The 24,882-nt window shown below is 47.1% G+C and overlaps 2 protein-coding genes across 2 annotated transcripts; one reads left to right on the top strand and one right to left on the bottom strand.

Annotated features, from left to right (window-relative positions):
* The first annotated feature begins 354 nt into the window (after nt 1-354).
* Nucleotides 355-5,565, top strand: LOC135822374 (transmembrane protein 107-like). Its single transcript, XM_065335127.1, has 5 exons — nt 355-735; nt 1,657-1,724; nt 2,549-2,649; nt 3,342-3,438; nt 4,305-5,565. The coding sequence occupies exons 1-5, from the start codon at nt 646-648 to the stop codon at nt 4,363-4,365; spliced, it is 417 nt and encodes a 138-aa protein (XP_065191199.1). The 5' UTR covers nt 355-645; the 3' UTR covers nt 4,366-5,565.
* Nucleotides 5,566-6,395: 830 nt separating this feature from the next.
* Nucleotides 6,396-22,958, bottom strand: LOC135822364 (alpha-1,3-mannosyl-glycoprotein 2-beta-N-acetylglucosaminyltransferase-like). The gene is made up of 8 exons (XM_065335115.1): nt 22,523-22,958; nt 18,587-18,713; nt 17,274-17,508; nt 15,688-15,730; nt 14,616-14,684; nt 12,490-12,640; nt 9,965-10,551; nt 6,396-7,478 (listed from the first exon to the last, which is right to left on the bottom strand). The coding sequence occupies exons 1-8, from the start codon at nt 22,625-22,627 to the stop codon at nt 7,371-7,373; spliced, it is 1,425 nt and encodes a 474-aa protein (XP_065191187.1). The 5' UTR covers nt 22,628-22,958; the 3' UTR covers nt 6,396-7,370.
* Between the last annotated feature and the right edge of the window lie 1,924 nt (nt 22,959-24,882).

Below are 24,882 nucleotides of genomic sequence, written 5' to 3'. Positions count from 1 at the left end.
GCATCGTGATCGATAGACGATAGACCGCGATGGGAGTGTTTTGTCATTTTGACAATATTATTATTTTGAGCAACGACGTGTATCATGAGTCTTCGTTCGAGCTTCGCGCGTTATAACTAAAACCGTTGCATGACGTGACACGTACCAGCCTAGTAGTACTGAGCTGTAGCCACAAATGCGCACCTGGCATATGCATGCTGTAGATCTACTCATAATAATATTATTATCATTCTTGCGCGAAAAGAAGACGGACAGATACTCTACATACATACACACGCACACGTAGATCTACTCTGTGCTGGAGGTAGTCGTGGCAGCGGCTTGGACGTGACACTGACAGGCGTGCAAAGTGACTTCAGTTTTGTGGGAGTAAGTAGACTAACCAGAGAACTGCCATCCCAACCTACACCAAAGAGAAGATTGTACTCCGAACGGGAGGCCTAAACACCGGTAGTACTGGTGGTAGTATCGGTCCAGCGGGCCGTGGAGCTGAACAATCGTGGAATGAAGTGACTCCATACTCTGTGAGCCACCTCGAGGATTGTGGTCAAGAACGTTAATTTTTGTACGACTTGTCGGAGCATCATACAATAATAATAATATTATTATTATTGTGCAAGAACAGCTGTCCCTACTGCTATCGCAATGGCAAGACCATTGCGCACCATCGTTCCTGCTCGATTCCTAGCGCTGTCGGCGCACTTAGCTGTTGTAATTATGTCATTTTATGCACGGGTAAGACAATGTGATAGCGAGACGAGTATTGAGACGAGTAATGATGATGAATGAGACTAGTCATGCACATACAAACAAAACTGCCCAAGTGCCTGGGTGTAGGAATCATCTCTCTCATCTCTTTCATTGTAATGATTCCAATGGGTGAAATGTGATGTGAGTGTGGATGTGTCGAGTCCCGGTGTACATGTACTATGTAGGTCGTTGTTCCCAGGGAGTACGTGTAGTAGGTCATTGTTCCCAGGGAGTAGTAGGTCGTTGTTCCCAGGGAGTAGTAGGTCGTTGTTCCCAGGGAGTAGTAGGTCGTTGTTCCCAGGGAGTAGTAGGTCGTTGTTCCCAGGGAGTAGTAGGTCGTTGTTCCCAGGGAGTAGTAGGTCGTTGTTCCCAGGGAGTAGTAGGTCGTTGTTCCCAGGGAGTAGTAGGTCGTTGTTCCCAGGGAGTAGTAGGTCGTTGTTCCCAGGGAGTAGTAATGAATAGTAATGTCTAATGAGTAGTAATCAGGCGCGTGCGCCGGTGCCCTTCAAGGGGCCCCCCCCCCAACAAATTCAAAAAAAGAAGCAAAATCCTGCATTTTGAGCGAAAGGGGGGGGGGGGTTCCGGGCACCCAGGAACCCATACGGGCACCCAGGAACCCGCGCCTGGTAATGACTACAATGTACGCATTGCCCCACTCCCTGGTTCCTACTGATTCTAAACTCATAAAAGTCGTGAAGATGAATGTGCTGACCGCGTTTGTGTGTGCATCTGTGTGTTTGTGTATGTGGTGTGTGTGTGTGTGTGTGTGTGTGTGTGTGTGTGTGTGTGTGTGTGTGTGTGTGTGTGTGTGCATGTGTGTATGTGACTGTGCGTGTATTTGACTGTGTGTGTGTGTGTGTGTGTACGTGTGTGTGTGTACGTGTGTCTGTCTGCGTGCGTGTGTAGGATGGTAACATCAAAGAATGTTTGCCGTTGCAGTATACAGCAAGTGAGTACAACAGCAAGGATGACAGGTGGGTTGGCATACACAGTGTTGCATGTGTGTTGGCATACGCAGTGTTGCATGTGTGTTGGCATACGCAGTGTTGCATGTGTGTTGGCATACGCAGTGTTGCATGTGTGTTGTGTAATATTCTAGCCAGGCAGGGTGTTACCATTCTCGCACTGTGTTGTTTACTTAGGCCGTTAGGCTACTAGTACATGTACATGTACACATTTTGCGATGTAAAATAAAACTTCAAACAAACATGTACTACTTGCTTGCACAACAAGAATGAACACAGGGGCGTGCTTGGCGAGGGGCACAGGGGGCAAGTGCACCCCCCAAAATATTTCGACCGGGGTTTTGAAAAGTCACCAATGTATTGCGGAAAGCCCGACCTCGCGGGAGCACATCCACAGATGAGGCGCTGAAGCTGTTTTTTCGACGCTCTCCTCGCCGAATCCTGTGTCCAGATACGTCAACTCGTGTGACGATTGTTCTTAGCTATATCCGTGCAATGTGTGTTTGCATCGGCCTGCCTGGCACAGTGCCGTCAACGGATTGGTTTTTAAACATTTGTAAAGTTTTCATCCTTTATTTTGAAAAAATTGATAATTATGATGCTGTACTGTGTTCCTTCTTGATGACATACAATCTTTGTAACAGTAATTATGACGTCACATGTACAAATATCTGATGATGATGTCACCGGTACAACCTTTTGAAAACTGCTGTCGTCTAGAAGTGGTGCACCCCCCCCCCCTGGAAGGGGAGCCGAGCACGCCCCTGGAACACAATGGCTTACCACCGTGAGCTCATTCCTGCCGGTGATTTTTTTGTGTTGATGTCTTACAGGCTTATCGTTGGTCTTTCCTTCTCACTCGGATTCCTGGCCATTGAGTTCTTCGGCTTTCTGTTCGGCTTCACCATGTTCAACAGTGCCATTAGCTTAGTCTGTATCCTTTTCAACACGCGTACCATGAGTTTAGGCTGTGAGTTTCACAGGGCATTGCCTATTGGCTGCACCTGTGCAATGGATGTACCAAAGGAATGTAACAGGCAATTCACACGGCGCGCTTAGCTAATCTTGAATGTGTCAATGTGTATTCATAGTGGCATGTCTGGTAGTGGCATGCCTGGTAGTGGTGCCAGTGCTGGTGCCAGTGCTGGTGCTGGGCTTGCAAGTGGAAAGAGTACCGTAATGTGAATACTGAATACAGCGAACATCACAACATCACACAGTGACGTGAAAAAAGAATAAACTAGTCAGTCCCCCGTTCCCCGAATGAGTATGAGTCGGACTGTATCTCTAATTCTCTATGCATACAGTACGACTAGTGGACTCTTGCTCTTTGTGCGAATGGCCGATAAGTGAAGTGTCACATTAAAAAATTATTCGCTTGCACTGAGATAGTTGTTGGGCGTATAAAGCAGCCAAACTATTTGAGACCGATTCCATAGTATAGGTGCAGGGCAAAAACATGTACCAAGTATAGGTTAGTGCATGGCAGGGAGGGCTTTATGGCTTGTTAGTGCCCAACAGGTTACCCTGAGGGCCGTACATCTATAAAAAAAATGATCAGTTTGCTTGGCTGAAGTTGTGGTGGCACCTCTGCATGCACTGATCCTTGACAGTCACACTGTTTAGCAATTGGTCTTCATATCAGCGGTGCTGTTTCCATGCTCTTCTTCCGCATCAACACATGGGACTGCGACCGCTTTTGGCCGATATTTGGCGTCTGTAGGTAAGCAATGCCCGGGTGTGTAGTGCAGTAACAATGATTATGAGGTAGAACAAAACGAAACAAAAATTTAATGTTCTTGCCGTATGCGAGGGCTGCTCAGTTGTGCCAGGCCTTTGCCACCATTGAAAAGGGCCACCGCGGATGTCCGCCAACTAGTGCGTATGCCCTGTCGGTACAGTCAAAGACGCTAGCTGTGTGCATTCAAAGCGGCCAGCCTGCTAGCTCGGCTGTTTGGCGATAACTACGGTTTGACTTACACGGCAGACCTACATTTTTTAATCGGCGGAATGCTCTAATTTCCAGCATTACAAAGAATATCTACAGATGGAATCCTGATAATTCGAATCCCCAAAATGCCACGCAAAAACTTCTAATTATCTGGACATTCTAATTATCCAAACATGTACCCACAACACATTATGTATGTCAAAATGCTCGCCGGTTGACGCACAGAGTTGCACTACACACCCTGACACAGATTTAGTGGACACTGAACTGCCTGCGGATGCAAACCAAACTGATTTTTAGAAAATATACTGAACTTCGAATTATGCTTTGCTGACTTCGAGTTCTCAGCATGAATCCCACACATGTTCTATGTACATGTAAGTGGATTCCGTGGGACTACTGATTAACCGGACATACCCAGTTTGAGGTTCGAACTATCAGACATTATTATGCCACTCACTGTGACTGATCGGTACACGTGCTAAGGTAGCTGGGCCGGATGGAAGAGTTCATGAGATGGTATCAAACACATGTACAGTGTACACTGTACATGGCGTCTGTGTATGTAGAGTAGTTTGGTGTGCAGTACAGCACTGTGACATGTGTTGGTTCTCTTCTCACCGCTCTGTCATGTGCAGCGCTCTACCGGCTGTCCTCGAGGCAATTGTAATCATCTACACAGCCAAGTATCGGCGGTGAATGCCCGGCAAACAGTATCACACACAGCACTGCAACCAGCACATACTCAGCAGCATGCGTGTGTGTATCTACAACAATACCGCCCTTGCAGTGCCATGCTGGATGTGTGTATCTACAACAATGCCGCCCTTGCAGTGCCATGCTGGATGTTTGGCACTAGCTACTGGCATGTACACCGCTGCAGTCAAGGCAAACCCAGCCATAGAAGTGCCAAGCTATAGCCGACAGGATTCATTTTCACAGGAGTGCTGCATCATGATCCTTGTGGCAGTACATGTACACACTGTACTGTAGCTAGAGTTGTGAGTGTGCCTGGTGGCAGACCGGAGGAGCTGTGGATATGTCGGCGTAACGCTATAACCATGATCAAACTGTGAGAAGACCTCAGAGTCTGATGCGGGCACAGGTGACATCATGCACTGAGCTGCATCTACTGTCTGACAGACCCAAACAACACATGCATCACCATTCGAGAGAGAGAGAGAGAGAGAGAGAGAGAGAGAGAGAGAGAGAGAGAGAGAGAGAGAGAGAGAGAGAGAGAGAGAGAGAGAGAGAGAGAGAGAGAGAGAGAGTTTATGGAGTTATCAACGCTAGGCTAGATTAAACCAATCATGGTTTCTGAGCTGAATCCACGCAGGCTGTCTTACTTTGGTTCACAGCATAGCTAGTTATTTGCCAGTACATGCAAGCAATGCTGAGCATCAGAAACAAGTCACTGGCTGATCAGCTGTGCATGTAGCCAGATCAACATCATCGTACCACACAGCAGTAGACACAAGTACGGGTGTGAGATAGTTGTGTCTAGAGTAATGTACACACGCATACATTTGCACACACATACACACACACACCACACACACACGCGCGCACATACACACACACACAGACTCAGACCCAGGCATGCCCATCGCGGAAGTGATGATAGCGAACAGCTATGTCAGACATAGCAACTTGTGCTGGGATTACACCATTCAACAGCTTGCAAGGCTGATGAATTGACCGCCACCAATTTTAGCCTGGTATCCACCACAAAGCTGATTGAAGTGGCTTTTTCTGGCCAGTGAATCCCTATTTTTCATTTTTTTTTCATTCTAATATAGCTATGAATAGGATGAAGGCCGCAGACATCACGCAACTATGTTACTTGTTTGACACGTATATGACTGTGTATTTTATAACAAAAATTAATATTATTGAAACCCAGAATCGATTTTCTCGTTCCTATCATCAGTGGGAAAAATACGGAACTAAAGTAACCGTAAGCAAAGGTGAGAAGGCACTGAACGAACTGTGTCAACCTATGAATACAACCTCAGTGCAACAAAGTGCTCTTTCTGCTTACACAAAACAGGCTTATGAATACGTATACAAACTGCCTCAAGGACTTTCAACTGTTGGACATAACGCGCATGACACAGTACAGAAAAATGAGAGTCATCATACACACCAAGACAGCCAGGACGAGATAACAAGTGTAGATACACAGCCGACTTCTTACGATCAACACATTCGTCTGCCTCATCTCGCTTTATCCCATCCGACTCCTCCTCGTCCATCAGATCGTCCTCTTCCTCGTTCCGCTCGTCATCTTCATGATCATCATCACTACCATCATCTGCCTCGTCCTCTGTCTCTTCACCAACCGTTTCGTCATTCAATTCCTCTTCCATCCTCTGATCATCCGTCTCATCCTCCGTTTCAGTACAGACTTTTTTCATTCTTTTTTTCTTTTTCGACACACACACACCACATACTCCGGCATACACTGGCTGTTGGTAACCACCCAGGAGAATGAAAGAAGAGCTAGGAGAATGAGAAAGAGAAGAAAGCCGTGTGGGACCATAATCGTCGGGAATTGAACCCGCAACCTCTCGATTGGAAATCGACTGTACATACAACTGCACCATATGGGACACACACACACCACACGCATACACACCATACACACACACACACACACACACACACACACACACACACACACACACACACACACACACACAAACACACACACAGAAACGCGCAAACAATAATTTGAGGATAAAATAAATGCTCCAAAGCAAATATATTGTAGCGAAATTCAGTCCAGCGTACATGCAACAAAGGAAGTCGTGGGACGTACCCAGCATTTCCTGCCCTCCCTCAGAGGGCCCTAAAGCTACGCTACACAACATCATGTACTTGCATTAAGAAAAATAACACAGTCCTATGCACATGTTGAAGAAAACCGTATGTTGCACTGATGCCGCCGTACCAGTCCTTATTGGGTACTCAGGAAATTAAATTAAAGTATGTGCAAGAAAATGAGAGTGGGGCAGCGCCTTTCTACAAAGAAGGTGCAATAAAAGCTAGACATGTACAACTATGGCAAAAGTGGAACTTGCGAGAAGAATCAAGGCAATTGCAATTGGTAGGTGTACATGTGATTTCGGACAAGAGACTGTTTACAATGTTGTCTTTAATCGATATGGAACACGAAAGCTGTCAGTAGCTGCATAAGAACACTAGAGCGCTCGTAGTGTTCTGCTACTGGTGCTGCTGTTGCAACTGCTGTTGTCACCGAGTGTGTACTGGTGTGCTGTTGATGCCATGTCGGCATACATGTACACACGTACACACTGTATACCACACACACACACTTACACACACACACACACACGTACACACACATGTACACACACACACACACAGCCCTTGCCACGGGATCGCCAGGAGACAGCGCCGCTGGCAGCACATCGGAGCACTAAAAACAGGACTGCTCACAGCTGCTGCTGTTGCGGCTAATGCTATCCTCTCCTCCGACGGTATAGCATGGTACGGATCATCATCATCACACAAGACAAGCAATGACATACCAACAACCCATTCCAGCTGGGTGCTGGGTCATGATGCTGTCAGCCATGTCATGCCACAGCACCCTCCCTTCACTGTGTTCACTGTGAGATCACATGCTAAACTGACTGCGGCTTGGACTACTTATTTACATAGCCAACCCACGGCTTGGACTACTTATCTACATAGCCAACCCACGGCTTGGACGGTGCCAAGTATACACGTTGGCCGCTGGACAGGAACGAAACAACTCCCTTGTAGGCCATGCGTGGAACACCGGCCTGGAAAAGCAGAAAGGACACACACACACACACACACACACACACACGCGCGCGCGCACGCACACACACAGGCAAGCACACACACACAGCTATGTCTTTGCATTGTTCCACCACTAAAGAGAGCCTGAAGGAGGCAACACAGAAATCAGAACATACAGGCCATGATCCTGTGGCCCAGTCCTGCATTCACTTTCGTAACATAGTATTTATTGGCTTAGAAGTGCTTAGTGAACCAAAGAAAACTCAGTAAAATTTGATACTGTTGATGGTGTGGTCGCTACTTAGTGTGGGTACTACATGTATTTAATAAATGCGAATATAAACAGTCTATAAACAGTTTAAAACCCTCAGCTATGCCTTGATTTTTATAGCAGTGTTTATATTCCTTTTTCAGTCTCTCAGACTTACGAATATTTGATGCATTGGGGCTCATAATAATGGGTGTTAGTCTGAGTGGTCAGCTGCTGCTGTCGCAAGTTATTTACGCCGGAAAAACCAACCACTGTCACCCATCTGGAAATGTCCTTCCTCTTTGGAACATCACGCACTCGGATAAGCACTGGTCGACGGACACAGACCATGCTGGAGTATATTGACAGTGTGCTAGCTCTGTTCATGGCCAAGCAGAGGGAGGAGTTGGGTCAGCCAACTGATGCCAGGGGATTGCTCTTGTGACATGTGTTCAAGGCACATCAGTGCTGGAGAAACTTGCTGTGCATTAGTGCTGGAGAAACTTGCTGCTCACCGCTGTGCATTAGTGCTGGAGAAACTTGCTGTGCATTAGTGCTGGAGAAACTTGCTGCACAACATCAAGGTGGTATTCATTCCAGTCGGATGTACATGTACTGGGATGCTCCAACTTCTTGACCTGACCGTCAACGAAGCTTTCAAGCGATGCTTGAAGAATGAGTTTTCGGAATTGTATGCAGTGACAGTCCAGACCGAGTTGGAGAAGGGTAATATCGTGCCTCAGAAAAAGAAGAGAAAGCTGTCTTTGTTAAAGCCGAATTTCTTGCCACTCATGAAATAGCCGTGATCTTGGGACATTTTCTTAGTATTTTAAAACGCTTTTCATGTGCTGTGCTATTTGCTGCTTTACTGTGCTGCTATGTTCCATCTTTCTGCTTGCTTTCTTGTGGTTCTTGGAATGGAGGGTGTTGTAGTGCCCCCCCCCCCTCCACCTACAATTACATACCAGTTAGAAAAACCTCGGCTTCGCTTCGGTTTTTATACTAGTATGTAATCGCAATAAATCCTTCGGCTCTACATTAATTATATACCATAAAGCTTGTGACCAGAAATTAGTGGGGTTAATAAAAAGTGGATATAATGGTGCCGTATTTTCCGGAGTACAAGCCGACTATAAACACCAGGAATTCACCCAAAAAAGTCGGTGCAACATGTACTACAAAGGTCGAATTAACGGTGATAAACAGAGTAGATGTCTGTATTTCGTACAAAATCTGCATGCGACTTACTACTCCGGAAAAAATATGGCACTTGCTACTTCAAGCACAACGGGGTTTTTTCTTCTTCAGTGGCGTGTACTGCATGATTACTGGTTGTGTAGAGCGTCCAGCCCCTATATGATGTCCATCCCCTATATAGAGTCCATTGGTCCAAAATCCACTATACACAGTCCAAAGTAGGAATCAACTGTAAGTTCAAAGTTTAGATGGACATCACTCCCTGTATAGAGTCCAGCCAATTGGCTCCCCCTATATAGAGTTTATTGGTCCAGAATCTATTATACGCAGCCCAAACTTGGAATCAACTATAAAAATAGTCTTCATGTGGACAACACTCCGTGTATAAAGTCCACCCAATTAGGCATCCCCTACAGAGAGTTCAAAATTTAAATTAGACATAATTATTTACTAGTATTGCTAGTACACGCATCGCGGTAGTGTTATTGCTGCAGTATCAGGGTGTTGATTTTATTAGTGAGGTTCTGCAATACGTGAAATGTAGAGAAATCACGTAGAGAACAGGTGTCTGGGTTAGAGCGCACAGCTTCGCGTGTTTGGGTCCAGATTTCTACGTGTAAATGAGGTTCTCTACGTAGTAGCACACACAAAGAAAATGCACAGGGATCTGCTATATGTAGGTGTCCTTCAAGTTAGGCAGAAAACTGCCAAATTCTGAACGTAAGGCATTCCCAGTACACATTCCATGTGACTTATTTACGCGGACCTAGAGCAGAACGGGTTTCCTTTACGTTATGGGGACGTGAAGAGAGTTCCCATGATTCTTGGCGTCGCGTTCCCGTAACGTAGAGCGGAACATCACTATTATTGGTTGTACATGAGTAGCAGCCTGAAACACAGTCATACCTGTAAAATCGACTGGTCGAGTGGTGTGCAGCACTGGCATTACTATCATGACTTTTACAGTAGATCACAACATACTGAAGTACTCGATCCAGTGCAGCCCCCCCCCCCCCCCCCCCCCCACACACACACACAGAGTATGCATAGCAATCTTACGCGAAGATCATCCATGATGCCCAGCTTCTTGGCCTTCATCTTGAAGTCAATGTTATTGGCGTACAAGACGCGAACAGACTTGGCCCCGTTCAGAGGTATACCACTGAAGGCAACCTCCGGTGATCCGTACACAGCCTTGTCGAAGGCTTCATCATACTGTGTCTTCAGTAGGTAGTCCAGGTTGAGTTGGTTGAACTTCACTGGTTTGTTGTTGATCTGAATATATTGCAAGTGTTGTTTCCAGTACTGACCCTGACTGACGCCGACCAGACCAAACGTGTAGGTACGTGATATCTCCGGGCTCAGGCACGCGCGATCCTTGCGCTGCGCGGGATTTCTCATCCAGTCGTCCCAGAAGGCCTTGGGCCACTTCGGTGACAGCTCATCCCACACTGCACGCTTTAGCATCCAGCCAAGTCCGGGAAAGAAGTCCGTGCGATGGAGCAGCTCGGGATGGTCAGTGTCAATGAAGCCAGCCTTGCCATTGTCATTCCATGCCGACACACACCACAGACTCTTATCCTGGGCCATGAGTCGTTCACCAGCCGCCATGTAGTCGAAGAAGTCTTCCGAGATGTCAAGATCATCTAAAAAAAAAACACAACGAAAACAGCAAACACACACACACACGGGCACCGTAGCTGCTGCTAAGTCCAGTATTCCTCCATGCTAAGCCCATTGTTTTCGAGTAGCCAGTAAAATCCAACCAGATAAACATAACCGCCTGCAGGCTGCATGGTGCTGGTACTACACACGCACTGTGTTGTGCCGTGAACAGGACTCTGCCATCATCACTACACAAGCACTGTGTTGTGCCGTGAATAGGACTCTATCATCATCACTACACACACACACACTGGATTGTGCAGTGAACAGGACTCTGCCATCATCACTACACACACACTGGCTGCGTTCGATTATGCACTTGAATCGATTCGCCTGCATTCATGAATCGATTCGCGTGCATAATCAAACGCACTCACTGGGTTGTGGAGTGAATAGGACTCTGCCATCATCACCAGCGGGCATTTTACTTGCTACCACCACTGTGCTACATTGAAGAGTGCGGGAAATGCACTCGTCAGGAAGGCATTGCATCACTGTGGCTAAATTGTGCAGGTACTTGCGGACATTGTCACGGTACTATTCTCACCAAGACGCCATGGTGTGACCTGCTAGGGCTAGTGTGTGTGGGTGAGTGCATGCGTGAGTGTGAGTGTGTGTGTGTGTGTGTGTGTGTGTGTGTGTGTGTGTGTGTGTGTGTGTGTGCGTGTGTGTGTGAGTGTGTGTGTGTGTGTGTGTGTGTGTGTGTGTGTGTGTGTGTGAGTGTGTGTGTGTGTGTGTGAGTGTGTGTGTGAGTGTGTGTGTGTGTGTGTGAGTGTGAGTGTGTGTGTGTGTGTGTGTGTGTGTGTGTGTGTGTGTGTGTGTGTGTGTGTGTGTGTGTGTGTGTGTGTGAGTGTGTGCGTGTGAGTGTGTGTGTGTGTGAGTGTGTGTGTGAGTGTGTGTATAAGTGTGTGTGTGTGTGCGCGCGTGTGTGTGTATGGACGAAGACCGCACCCCTCGCCAGCTGTTGTCCGGATCACTGCTACCTACACGCCCCGCATGTGGTCTCCGAAAGCGTTGGCGTGATACCGTCCGAGCTGACATCCGTCACCTAAATCTTGAAGAAGATTGGTTCGACACCGCGCAGCAACGAGGAGAGTGGCGCACAGCATTCAGAAGTGCTTCACCAGCACAGCCGGTCTCCCGTGAACGGATTCAGTGCAGTATTTGTAAAAGATTTTCCTTTTGCCACGCCACAAGTGCACTCAAGAGCGTCGAAAACCTGTAGCAGATCACAAGTGCACTCAAGAGCGTCGAAAACCTGTAGCAGATAAGGCTGGCAGCAGGCAATGCACTGCATGTCTTCGCTGGTTTCGCAGTCCTGGCAGACTGGCCGTCCACAAATGCCTGGATATGCCCCCATCTGCTACTCCAGTGCATGGCCAAGTCACCGCTGCTGGACCATCGTGTGACACCCGTCAGCGACTCACCCTGCCTTGCTGCGAAGCCCACTGCAACCAATGCGATCGGTGTTGCAAGTCAACCCGAGGGTTCCAGCTGCACAACTGCAACAAATGGATGCAAGAAAGGTCTAGGAAATCTCGCTACGACGTTGATGCAAGACAGCGCCTCAGCCCAACTCTCCATGTCTGTCGGCCCCTCACACAAGGGGACATGTAACCGGAAACGACAATGTTCAGGACAGGAGCGTGCGTGCGTGTGTGTGTGTGTCTGTGTGTGTCTGTGTGTTTGCAGATTTGCGTGCCTCTCTTGCGACGGGTGTATGCATGGTACATGGTGCATGGTGTGTGTGTGCATAGGAGAGAGAGAGAGAGAGAGAGAGAGAGAGAGAGAGAGAGAGAGAGAGAGAGAGAGAGAGAGAGAGAGAGAGAGAGAGAGAGAGAGAGAGAGAGAGAGAGAGAGAGAGAGAGAGAGAGAGAGAGAGAGAATGTCCAGCATATATACGAACATATCCAACCCACCTTCCACAATGACCACAGTCTCATACTTCATCTTTTCAAACACTTCTGTCAACGCAAACTTGTAGTGGCGAGATATCTTGGTGTAACCCTCAAACATGCGCCGCTTGCTAGGAGATATGTTGCCAAGATCAGGCGGTGCCAAATCGGGTTGCTAAAGTTGAAAGAAAGACAGAAATAAAGAATTGTGAGCAGTACTATATAAATGACTTATAGAGGTTGAAACCAGATGTAAAACCAAACCCACAATAGTGCACATGGACACACATGCATAACACACACACACACACACACACACACACACACACACACACACACACACACACACACACACACACACATACACACACGCACACATCACACATCATCACAGACATGCCCATCGTGGAAGCGATGATAGCGAACAGCTATGTTAGACATAGCAACTTGTGCTGGGATTACACCATTTCAACAGCTTGCAAGGCTGATGAATTGACCGCCACTAATTTTAACCTGGTGTCCACCACACAGCTGATTGAAGTGGCTTTCTCTGGCCAGTGAATCCCTATTTTTCATTTTTTTCTTCTTCTTTTTTTGGACACACACGCCACACCACATACTCCGGCGTACACTGGCTGTTGGTAACCACCCAGGAGAATGAAAGAAGAGCTAGGAGAATGAGAAAGAGAAGAAAGACGCGTGCGACCATAATCGTCGGGAATAGACCGATCCCCTTATTATACTGGGTTCGAGCACGGGGGCAACTGCACTCGCGATCGAGCTAGTTTTTGAACGTGACAGCATCTTTGACAGTGTGTTTCAGGTTTGTTTTGGAATGTCTTCTGCTTAGTTCAAGTAGTTTGCGATGGCTTCGAGCGGTGCTGAACCTCCTGCTGGTAGGAGCAGAGTCTCCGAGAGAGACATGGACTGTGATGCAGCTGCAGGATTTTTTCAAGGCGCGGGAGGGAACGATCTCGGGCCACAAACAGGAGTTACTCCAGAGGTGAGTTTTGTTGTTGTTGAAATATTCGAATCGCGAATCGTGTTGTGAGATTTATGTTGTGCCTAGGCTACAGCAGACCGTATTTCTTTCTCCTTGAGATCGGTCCTGAAGATAATAGTAACCTTTTCTGGTTTGTATTTTCCTCTCCAGAGCCATCTTCTATGAAGGTAACCGTGGTGCTGCCAAGTCACCAAGTCGCGATCGCGATCAGCAGCCTGAAGTGGAAAAATCGATTTTCCAACGATCTGGTTGGACATCAGCCACTAAAGATTTGCCTGTAGTGACAACAGCAGCCATCCTTGGACACCTTGCAAAGACAGGAAAAGCCACTGGTGGAAGCGACTGCTATGAGGTGACGATAGCAGTGCAGTGGTGATCGCTGTTTTGTCAAGTCGAAGGGCTAGCCAACCCAGAGGAAGCATTTAAAAAAACGATGAGCAGTGCGTGGTATTTGTTGAGCGTGAAGAGCTAGAGGAGGACAGTGCAAACACATGGACGGAGTGGATAGTGTTTGAAGAACAGTGTGCTGTGTGCCGGCTGGTGATGATGGTGGTCTTTGTCAGCATGTATTCGTGCTGCTTCTTGTGCTGGAACACTTCTCGCCCAGGAACATTACCCCAGAGCCAGTGATGAGTCGTACCTTTGAAAAGTCGTAAAAAGGAAGACGTCTAAACAAAAACAAAACAGCTCAAATCAAAAGTCCTTGTAGCATTTTTGTAGACAGGCTTGCACTGCATGTAGATTTCGCGTGCTCTGCACTTCGCATGCGAGAAGTCGCGCACAGCCGAAGTGAGGTTGGTCGCGTGTGTGCAGCAGGATCCCACGCGACTGCGGAGTTGCCCCCTTGCTCGAACCTAGACAATAATAAGGGGATCGGTCTATTGAACCCGCAACCTCTCGATTGGAAATCGACTGCACATACCACTGCACCATATGGGACACACACACACACACACACACACACACACACACACGCACGCACGCACACACCCGCACACACATATACAGTCACACTATTGCACAATGCACACCAATTCGACAGCAAGATCGCTAACGTTATGTTGACAGTTGATCAATCTCAGATGTGAATAGCAAGTGAAACTCTCCAGCTAGTTGGTGAGTAGATACAACGTAGACCAGGGCTCACCTTGATGAGCTTCGAGACCGAATTTCCAAACTCTGCCACAGCTTGTTCAGCACCAGAATGACCACAGTCCTGCATGCACAATCATTGACACACACACACACACACACACACACACACACACACACACACACACACACACACACACACACACACACACACACACACACACACACACACACACACACACACACACACACACACACACACACACACACACACACACACACACACACACACACACACACACACACACACACACACACACACACACACACACACACACACACACACACACACACACACACACACACACACACACACACACACACACACACACACACACACACACACACACACACACACACACACACACACACACACACACACACACACACACACACACACACACACACACACACATACACACACACACACACACACACACAACATCAAATGAAGAAACACTATGACTCACTATGAGCCATCACCTACCAACGGAGTACTACAGAGGCTTAAGCGCAAGGCAAACGGTTTTGCAAAAAGAACAGAGCCCCCCCCCCCCCTTTCATGATCTTGGGAAGCTGATAATGAGAGGAACAAGTTGCGCACAAGCTCAATGCCAGCAGTGGCACAACTTGACAAGACCAGCGCTGCAGCCCAGAAAACTCACTCCAGGGATGAACTAGCGGGAGAGATCAGTCTTTTCAGCCATTTCACTCTCTGCTCGCACGAAGCTCAACCTTTGCAGAGAGTCAAACTAGTCCAGCCTATTAAAAATGTGTGCATCCATGACAACTTACAGAAACAGAAAAAACCCACACTCAAGGCTGGCTGCATGTCCCCAGCAAACTTGTCGTGATGATCGTTACGAGCGTAATGCGAATCATATCTCAACAACTGTTGATCGCAACACTTGGTCAATGGTTCGTACGGACGGCTGGGGGTTTTCTCTTCTTCCTAGATAATTTTCGAGCGAGAATCGACGAGTTACGACAACTTGAAAAGCCACTGCTGAACGGATATACTTAATTAATTTATAGTGCAGCTCCATGATCACCACCTCTTCACTTACCAGACTGACAACCACCGGAAATTGTTCAGCAGAGGGCCTACGCCTGGAACAGATGAAACAACCGAATAAAATACACAGTCAACATGATTCCGCATACAGCATAGCATGTACCACTCTACACTAGCATGTGTACATCACTACACAGTCTACTGTGCGCAGGACATACACAAGCCCAGCTAGCCCACTGTGCGTACGCAGGGGGGGGGGAACCAATCCCAACCCTGAAGCTGAAGTTGCTGTCTGCTACCAGGTGGGTTGAGCGGCACACGGCCATCATGGATTTCAGGCAGGTGTATGAGGCTGTTGTGTTCTGCCTGGAGGTGATATGTGGCCAATCCTCAGCACCAACGCATGACCTGCAAGCTGAAGCTAGAATTGAGAAACCTTGTGAGCTGGCCAAGTTCAATGGCAAGTCAGTCACGGAGGCAAACGGACTGCTCCGTGCAATATCATCGCATTACTTTATTGTCTCCTTGCACTGTAACGTTTTCGTCTCTGCATACCTGAAAGGTCTGAGTGCTCTTCTCCAAGGTTCACATTAGGATATATTGGAAGCATACTCACAGATATCCGGAGTCGTTGCTGTCTTTCAAGGTCACCGCGAGGAGGCGGACATATCATTCAAGAAGTTCTATGGTGAAATTTGCAGTCTAACAGCTATCCATGGGAGAGAGAGAAACCAGTCGTTCCTCGCACTTCAGCGGCCTGCCTCCAATGCAGAGGAGTACTGGCGCAGGTCAGTTTTCGTGCCGTTCCTGGATTCGGTTATTTCTGAAAAGGGCAGTCGTTTCAGTTCCCTGAACCAGAAGGCCATCCAGGCACTCCTTCTTCTCCCTGCCAACTTGGATCGCATGTCATCCAATCACATTGCCAACATAGAGGCAGCCTATACTTCTGATCTCCCAGACAAGAGCAACTTCAGAGCTGAAGTGGAGCTGTGGATGAAGAAGTGGGAAATGTGCCCAGCAGGACAACATCCAACTTCTCTCCCCAGTACTGTCAAGGAAGCCAATCCCTTGCTCTTCCCAAACATCTCGCGCATCTGCTGGCGTCGAACGTGCTAACTCCACCCTGAAGTTCATCAAAACGGAACGCCGCAGCACCATGACACAGTCACGACTGAATGTCCTTGTGCTTCTGCATTGCCACAAGAGCATTCCTCTGGATCTGGATGCTGTATGGAACAGGTTTGCTTCAGCTCATCCTCGGAGAATGCTGTTGGTAAACCCTGTCCAGGAGGAGTCCGAAGGTAACTGCCCGACTTGTAATTTCTCTCTCCTGTTGACGTGCCCTGCCGAACTTTGAAGCAAAGCTGTGTGTACTTACCATGTGCAGAGGCAACTGCTATATCCCTACCATGTACTTTCATTATTAATTTTGTGATGCAAGCTATGGAAATACATGTACAATAAATGATTTACATACATTTTGTTTTCGTGGTGTGTGAGATTCACGGCTTCTTGACATCATTTTCAAAATGGCTGACCCGGGACAGTAGCATGATGTCATCTATCCCCACCGCGTCCAGGCCGCACCCCCCCCCCCCCTTCAGTGTACCCAGTGCACGTGCAAAGGGACATGCTTACTTGAAGATCTGTGTAAGCGAGCGTTTGAGGGCATCCGGCCGATTACAGCCCATTACGAGCACGGCAATGACTGTGTTCTTGCCAGCTGTCCTCACAACATCATGTACTACAGGTGCAGGCTGGGCGACTGTGGGCTGTTGTTCGATCATAGGCTCATTGAAAACTGGCTGCTTTGGATTCTCAGCCGCAGCTTTCCGCACAAGCTCAGCTTGACGTGCATTGTCATTGACAAGAGCTTCAAGAAAGGTATAGTCATGTGCACACGCACACATGCACACGGGCACACACACACAAACACACACACACACACCACACACACCACACACACACACACACACACCACACACACACACACACAGACACACACACACACACACACACACACACACACACACACACACACACACACACACACACACACACACACACACACACACACATACACACACACACACACACACACACACACACACACACACACACACACACACACAATGCACACGAAATGTTAAGCTTGTCAATGCGGCCAAATACAAATACAAATATTCAAACCCTAAATTAGACGCAGAGACCTGACTGTGACCTTACACTGCAAACTACAGCTCAGCTATTAGACGGTGAAGCAGGCAACATGCATACTGGAAAAGCCATATATATAACGAAGTGCTAAATCTAACGAATTACTGTAAAAGCCATTATTCTAACGTGGCGCATATATAACGATTTCCTAAAATTGACTGTTTTACGTGTACCAAAGGTAACGATTCTCACTTATTCTCAACGCTTAATAGCAACAGTATTGTATCGATTTCTGTATAACGATTTCTATTTTAACGACAGATTTCTCCTCGTTAACTCGTTAGAGTTAGCACTTCGTTATATATATGGCTTTTACAGTAAAGAGGAGAAGTCAGTCGTTATAATAGAAATCGTTTTACAGAAATCGACACGTATTAATGCTATTGAGCGTTGAGAATGAGTGAGAATCGTTACCTTTGGTACACGTAAACCAGTCAATTTTAGGCAATCGTTATATATGCGCCACTCGTTAGAATAATGGCTTTTACAGTAGCCCACACACATCCCAAGAATAGGGGTTCAACGATATCGTGCAAAGTTTGGTCAGGGTTGTGCTTGTCCAGTCAAGCCCCTCCCCCCCCCCCCCTCCTCCTCTGCCAATACACCTCACAAGCAACAAACCACTAGCATCACTGGCGCGTAAAGGCAGCACACACGAGAAACCTACCAACAGCAATACAGACGTAGTACTGAAGGAGCAAGAAAAGCAAACAACATGCAATTACCCTCCTTACCTAGTAGTTCTATCTGCTTGGCTTGCATTTGTCTGAGCTCCTCACGTAGTGAGTGCAGGTTACTCTGCCACGTACGCCGTTCTCTCTCCAGGACATTGCCAATATCCAGTCCATTGCGGTTGTTGGTCTTTATTAAATAAAGCAGAGACAGAATGCACACGAGTGTGAGGTTGCAGACTCAACTATTAATGTTGCACTGTCACGTATAAAAGTAGGTGGCGTAGAACAGAAGCTTGTTTCGAATTCAAGCCTAATTCTGAAGGTGAACCTTTGGCAAATAAGCCTGTTTTTTTTAGTTGATCTACAAAGAAATGCCTCGTCTGAGCGCAAGTCTGACTTGAAAGGAGGCCTTAGTTTCCACGGCGGCTTATGGACACCCTAGCTAGTTGAGAGGTTCTGCTACACGGAACTACGTACCAAACTTCGTGTCAACTGCAGTGAAGTTTGACACGGATTTTTCGTACGTTGCACCGGTTCTGCTGTACGTAGCATGCTCGAACCATGCACGAACACCCCGCCACATGTACTCTGTACGCTCACTTTTCACACGGAGTCCGGTCCGTGTGAACCGCGCTTCACACGGAAAACGGTATGAAAAAATCCGTATCAAACTAAATCCCGTACCGCGGCGAAGTTTCCATACGTACTTTGGCACGTTATACCGTGTGGCAGAACCTCACTAGTATTATAATTACGGTAAAGTACAGCCAGAGCGCCCCACCTTGATTTTACAGCCAGGGGAAGGAAAATCGCATGGCAAAGTGCAGCGGAGTTTGTACGGTGTGAGAATCTTAGTGTACTAAGGTCACACTTAGGTTTTTGTGTGAATCTCGTGTCCGCTCGAAGGTAAATTGAGTACGGATTGACTGCAAGTGTAATGTGTGTGCAAGGTTCGTGTCGTATGACCTACAGACAGGACACCACCTCCACAATACGACTACGAAAGGACAAGATGGTGGGGCGCTCTGGCGATACTTGGCGGTACATGTATGATTGTGATTATTACGGTAAGTGGGTTTGCATACAGTCAAGCGTTCGCAATACCACTGAATCACTGGACCGTATCGCAATAACTATGACATCTACTGAATTTAGACATACGCTGCTTGTGCGTGCAGTAGGAAATACTGTAAAAGCCATTATTCTAACGAGGCGCATATATAACGATTTCCCAAAATTGACTGGTTTACGTGTACCAAATGTAACGATTCTCACTTATTCTCAACGCTCTATAAAACAGTATATGTATCGATTTCTGGATAACGATTTCTATTTTAACGACAGATTTCTCCTCGTTAACTCGTTAGAGTTAGCACTTCGTTATATATATGGCTTTTACAGTACTGCACGCAAACAGCACTTCTGTGGCCGCATGTGTCCAATACACTGTCCCTGCGGAAATTTGCGGAAAAAACTCTCGAAAACTTGCGCAAGAATTGCGGCAGAAAGTAACAAAAAATGCGACGAAAAGTGCGGAATGATGCAGAACTTGCCAGGAATTCGCGGAATTATTTGCAGAAAATTGCGGATTTGGGCCAAATCACGAAATTTGTTGCATCGTATATCTAGTCGGGAGTCGTATACGTACGAGTACTGTGCAAATAACCTACAGGATCATGGAAAGAACTGCGTGAAAAGTGCATAAAAATGTGAGATATAGTGCAGAAAACAACAAAAAACGCGGGAAATAGCGGATTTTGCTGAAAATCGCGGGTTTGGGCCAAAATCGCGAAATTTGTTGCATCCATGGAATCGCGATTTCCTGGAGGGACAGAATACAGCGCATGTGTCCGATGCAGCGCATGTGTCCGATGCAGCGCATGTGTCCAATACAGCGCATGTGTCCGATGCAGCGCACGTGTCCAATACAGCGCATGTGTCCGATGCAGCGCATGTATCCAATACAGCGCATGTGTCGATGCAGCGCATGTGTCCGATGCAGCGCATGTGTCCAATACAGCGCATGTGTCGATGCAGCGCATGTGTCCGATGCAGCGCATGTATCCAATACAGCGCATGTATCCAATACAGCGCATGTGTCCAATACAGCGCATGTGTCCAATACAGTCCAAATATCTGCCATGGTCATGCTGATAACTCGCATAAAGCTGAGTGGATTTCTGTCAGGAGTGCTATTTTTTCAACTCCACTGGTCGCTAAAACGGACTGGGAATGTACAACGGGAGCACTACACCACGTGATGTGAGTTTTGTCATTGGCGGACCCCATAGAAAGGGTATCCAGACTTGCACACTCTTGGGAGCTTATTTACTCTTGGTAAAACATGTCAGGGTGACCAGTCGGATATGGCGGCCACTCGACCAAGACAACCACTTTTCTTTATCACGGATGCGCTCCCTGTCGAAACAGCTCGGCTAAGGCAACCACTCTCCCAATGTGATTGCCCTTGAGTGTTGCGCCCTGCCTATGCAATGCACTGTGCCAAGAGTATCTGAAGACCGGAGTGTGTAAAAGCAGGTCTCCTGCTGCACAACTGAAATTCAGTTATATGCACTAGGCCACTTGCTGCCGGATATCTGCACCAACAACAGTAGTCGTACGCAGAAGAACGGCCAGGCGTCGAAGAACGGCCAGGCTAGAATTTCACCATTTTTAAGAATGGTATAGACTGGAATTTTGCAGATAAGAACGGACACTGTAATGTACACTATAATATACACTCAGAAGTATAACTGCAGGTTTGGATGATACATTTCCGTAGTTTCACAAGTCAAAACATGTAAGCTGCCATGTGTGTGTATGTGTCACCATGCAATAGTCATGTACTGGTACATGTACATGCATAAGGTGCACATGCAAACTTAGCTATTACTTTCGGACATACAATGACATGCACGAGTATGACTTTGTCATCGAATAAGAACGAAACGGCTGTGTTCGCGAAAAATAAGAACGGGCTAGGTTAGAACCCTGATACCCCCCCCCCCCCCCCCGTTCTTCGGCGCCCGACAGTACTATATGACGTAATCCCGGAATTTTGAAAAAGTCACAAGCTGCACACTCTGCATCTGGCTTTCATGTACATGTATTCTTGAGTCGGGCTGAGTCGGGGAGTCGGGGAGTCGGGTAGCATTTTCTTCGGGTGTCGGGTTCAGGTAGTTTCCACGGGTAGCACGGGTACCCGATCGGGTAAGGTTTCCATGGAAACACCACAATGCACCCCTTCCCTTACACACTGTCGATGTCCTGGGTAGACATGCAGAGAATTACATGAATTTGTACACGTGTACTATACATGATGGCATCTGCGATTTCGGGTTTTCGGATACTATTCTGCACCCATCTACCCGAGGTCCTCACGGGTAGCACGGGTATCCGACTACCCGTGCACACCACTAATTCTTGACCGTACATATCAGAGCAGGAACCGGTATTGAAGATCGCAAAGACAGATCTGGGCGTGCACGAAACACGGTCAACAGTCATGCCTATCAATGGGTTGATCATCATCATCGGCGCAGGGATAGAGTACATGCATCTACAGACACGGCTAAAGAAATCTGACCGACGAGCCATAAGTAGTGCCAAGTTTCCATTTTAATGACATGTATGGTCCAAAACCCAATCCGAGGGCCGCAGGGGCCACACGAGCCTTGGTGCTGCTATTACCTCACGGGTCGGATCTCTTTGGCCATGGTTGTGTGATATTCTTTACACACTGTACATAGGATAGGTGTCATGTACATGTGCTCATTACAATCATACAAATCACATGTACTGTACTAGTATGAAGTGGATGTGGTCACGTTATAATAATATACGATTTGACCAAGTCTGAATTTGAAAATGAACTTTTCTGAAGATGAGTATAATTGCGAATGACCCCATGATATCTTGGCCCCATTGGGCATACATGCCGTGTTGGCAAAGCATGTGTAGTAGTAGTAAATGCACATGTAGTAGTGAAGTACTCACAGAAGAATTCGAATGCGATTCCAGTTGAAAATACAGAATTATGGTGACCAGAACAAATGGTATACCGATAAGCAGCCAGCGTTGGGGCCTTCGCGTATTCATCATATCTGAGAATAAGCAATGACATGGGTCATCCTTACACAGCAATATCACTGCTGCTGCAAAACTAGTACTACGGAACAAATAGGAGAAGAAAGAACCTGGCGATATTCACCAAATGCACTTTGATTGAATTCTAAGTAAAGATCCGAAACCACTCTAGACTGTCGAACTGCCAAGACTATAATTCGTACGAGACAGGGAACTACACAGGACCGGCGTTACATGCTACAGGCAGTCACAGGGGAATAACAATAACTAATTGGTAATTTCTAGTCGGGGAATGGTACATGTGTATTTACAATTTACCAGCCACCTGAGGCTCATACGACTCGTACTGATAATCATGATAATAGTCATAGCTCAGCATGCAGATCACTACCAGAAAGTCAGAAACATCGTACCGTACCGTATGCATGCATGTCTTGACTACATGTATGTACTGCTGTACGATCGAGCTCAGCATTATTTTTTTTGTACGTGGCACACGTGCGTAGTGTACGGTGCAGTGCGCAAAGCTACTCTACGATCGAGTGCAGTCACACCTCGCTTATCCGGTCCTCTTTTATCCGGAGCCCTCGCCATCCGGAAGAAAATCGTTCGTTACGGATTTACAGCATTATTTTATGTCCTGCATACATACAGTATGCCTTGTGTAGTAGGTCTACGCTCTGCCCTTGTTGTGTAATAGGGTACTCGTATTGCGGCAAGGACTTCAGACACTTAAAGTCTTTGTGTACAGTACAGTCAACTTCGCTTATAACGACACTCGGCGGGGCATCAGAAAAGTGTCCTTATTCGCGAAGTGCCGTTATACCCGAAGTCTCATTCTATGTATTACAGTTGGATGGGACTTTGCTCTGGGCATGGAAATTCTGTCGTTATTCGCGAATTGTCGTTATATCCGCAGTCGTTATTAGCGAAGTTGACTGCATCTGTGTTCGATTACCCGGTGCCCTCACCTATCCGGATATTTTTTGTGGAAAACGGATGTGTGCCGCGGTTAATGCGGAATGAAATCCGATCTTGTTGCACGTGAATGCCACGCCAGACACCATAGCCATACTAGGCCCATAGTCTAGGCACTGTCGTAATCTGTGATTACTGGGATGTCACGTGAACTGGCGCATGTACTGTAGATCTACTCGTAGCTGGTATGCGCCCAACGACCTCGAATCTTCTGAGCTGGCAGTTGCGGTGAGCCTTGCAGAGAAGTCTAACCTACATTTTGTAAGTCCTTGACTTGTGGCAGTCACTGAGTGGTGCCACTACCTCGGATTCCAGTGACCAGAGCCACCACCCACCACCCACCCATGTGTTGAAAAGGCAGTGATGGCAACTGGCAAATGGGCAAAGGTCTAACAAGGAAGTGACGGAGACGGTAATGACACGGAATACCACGACTTGGACGGCGAGACTGATGGAGGTGATACGGATGGCAATGGTGAGAGTGACAATGATGGAATTGTCGGAACGGAGGAGCAGAGGAGTTGGATGAGAATGATGAAAATAAGAAGTCTGCCGTGTATAAAATGAAAACGGGCACATGGGTATGAGTTATGAGAACAGTAGTGCTGTCCACTACTGTAACTGTGAAGATAATACAAACAGTCAGAAAATGTGATAGCTAAGCACAAAACGGATAGACTGCTCAGATATTTCGTTGGCAACGACCTGACACCTAGCTCTCACACACAATCTCCAGCTCCCAAACCAACAGCCGCTTCCCGGGAAGGTTGAAGGTGATGGTAGGACCGAAGATGGGGCGTAGCCAGGATCATGATCAAAGGGAGGGGGAGGGGAGGGGAGGGGAGGGGGCACAAATTTCCCACAAACGTACAGGTGCATGTTTTTAGCCCCATCATGCCATCATGCCCCAAACCATGTCATGCTACTACAGTGCTTCAAAGTAAGATGTCAAAAGATTCTCCGCTCATACCGTGATATGAACGGGCAAAAGAAGCAGCCCTTGAATGATAAGTTTCCAGATAGTGTTGAGCCAAACTCCTGGATGCTGCTTTCCCTAGACTATGATTACCACACTTTCCGCAATACTCAAAGTCAGATCTCTCCGACTCTTTTTCTCTCGGTCTTCTTCGACAGTGTAGCAAAGAGATTCGGTTGATCAAGCAGTCTACCTTTCCTAAAGAAAAGCGAACTCCACTTCAACGTTTACCCCGGCTCTGCTACTAATTAATTAGCCTCATGTACGTGAACTCGGAACACATGAACTATAATTTTTTTTTCTTTCAGTTCATATC

This window comes from Sycon ciliatum, chromosome 1, assembly GCF_964019385.1.
Source record: "Sycon ciliatum chromosome 1, ocSycCili1.1, whole genome shotgun sequence".
NCBI classification, from domain to species: Eukaryota; Metazoa; Porifera; class Calcarea; order Leucosolenida; family Sycettidae; genus Sycon; species Sycon ciliatum.
This window is presented reverse-complemented; position numbering and strand designations above follow the sequence as displayed.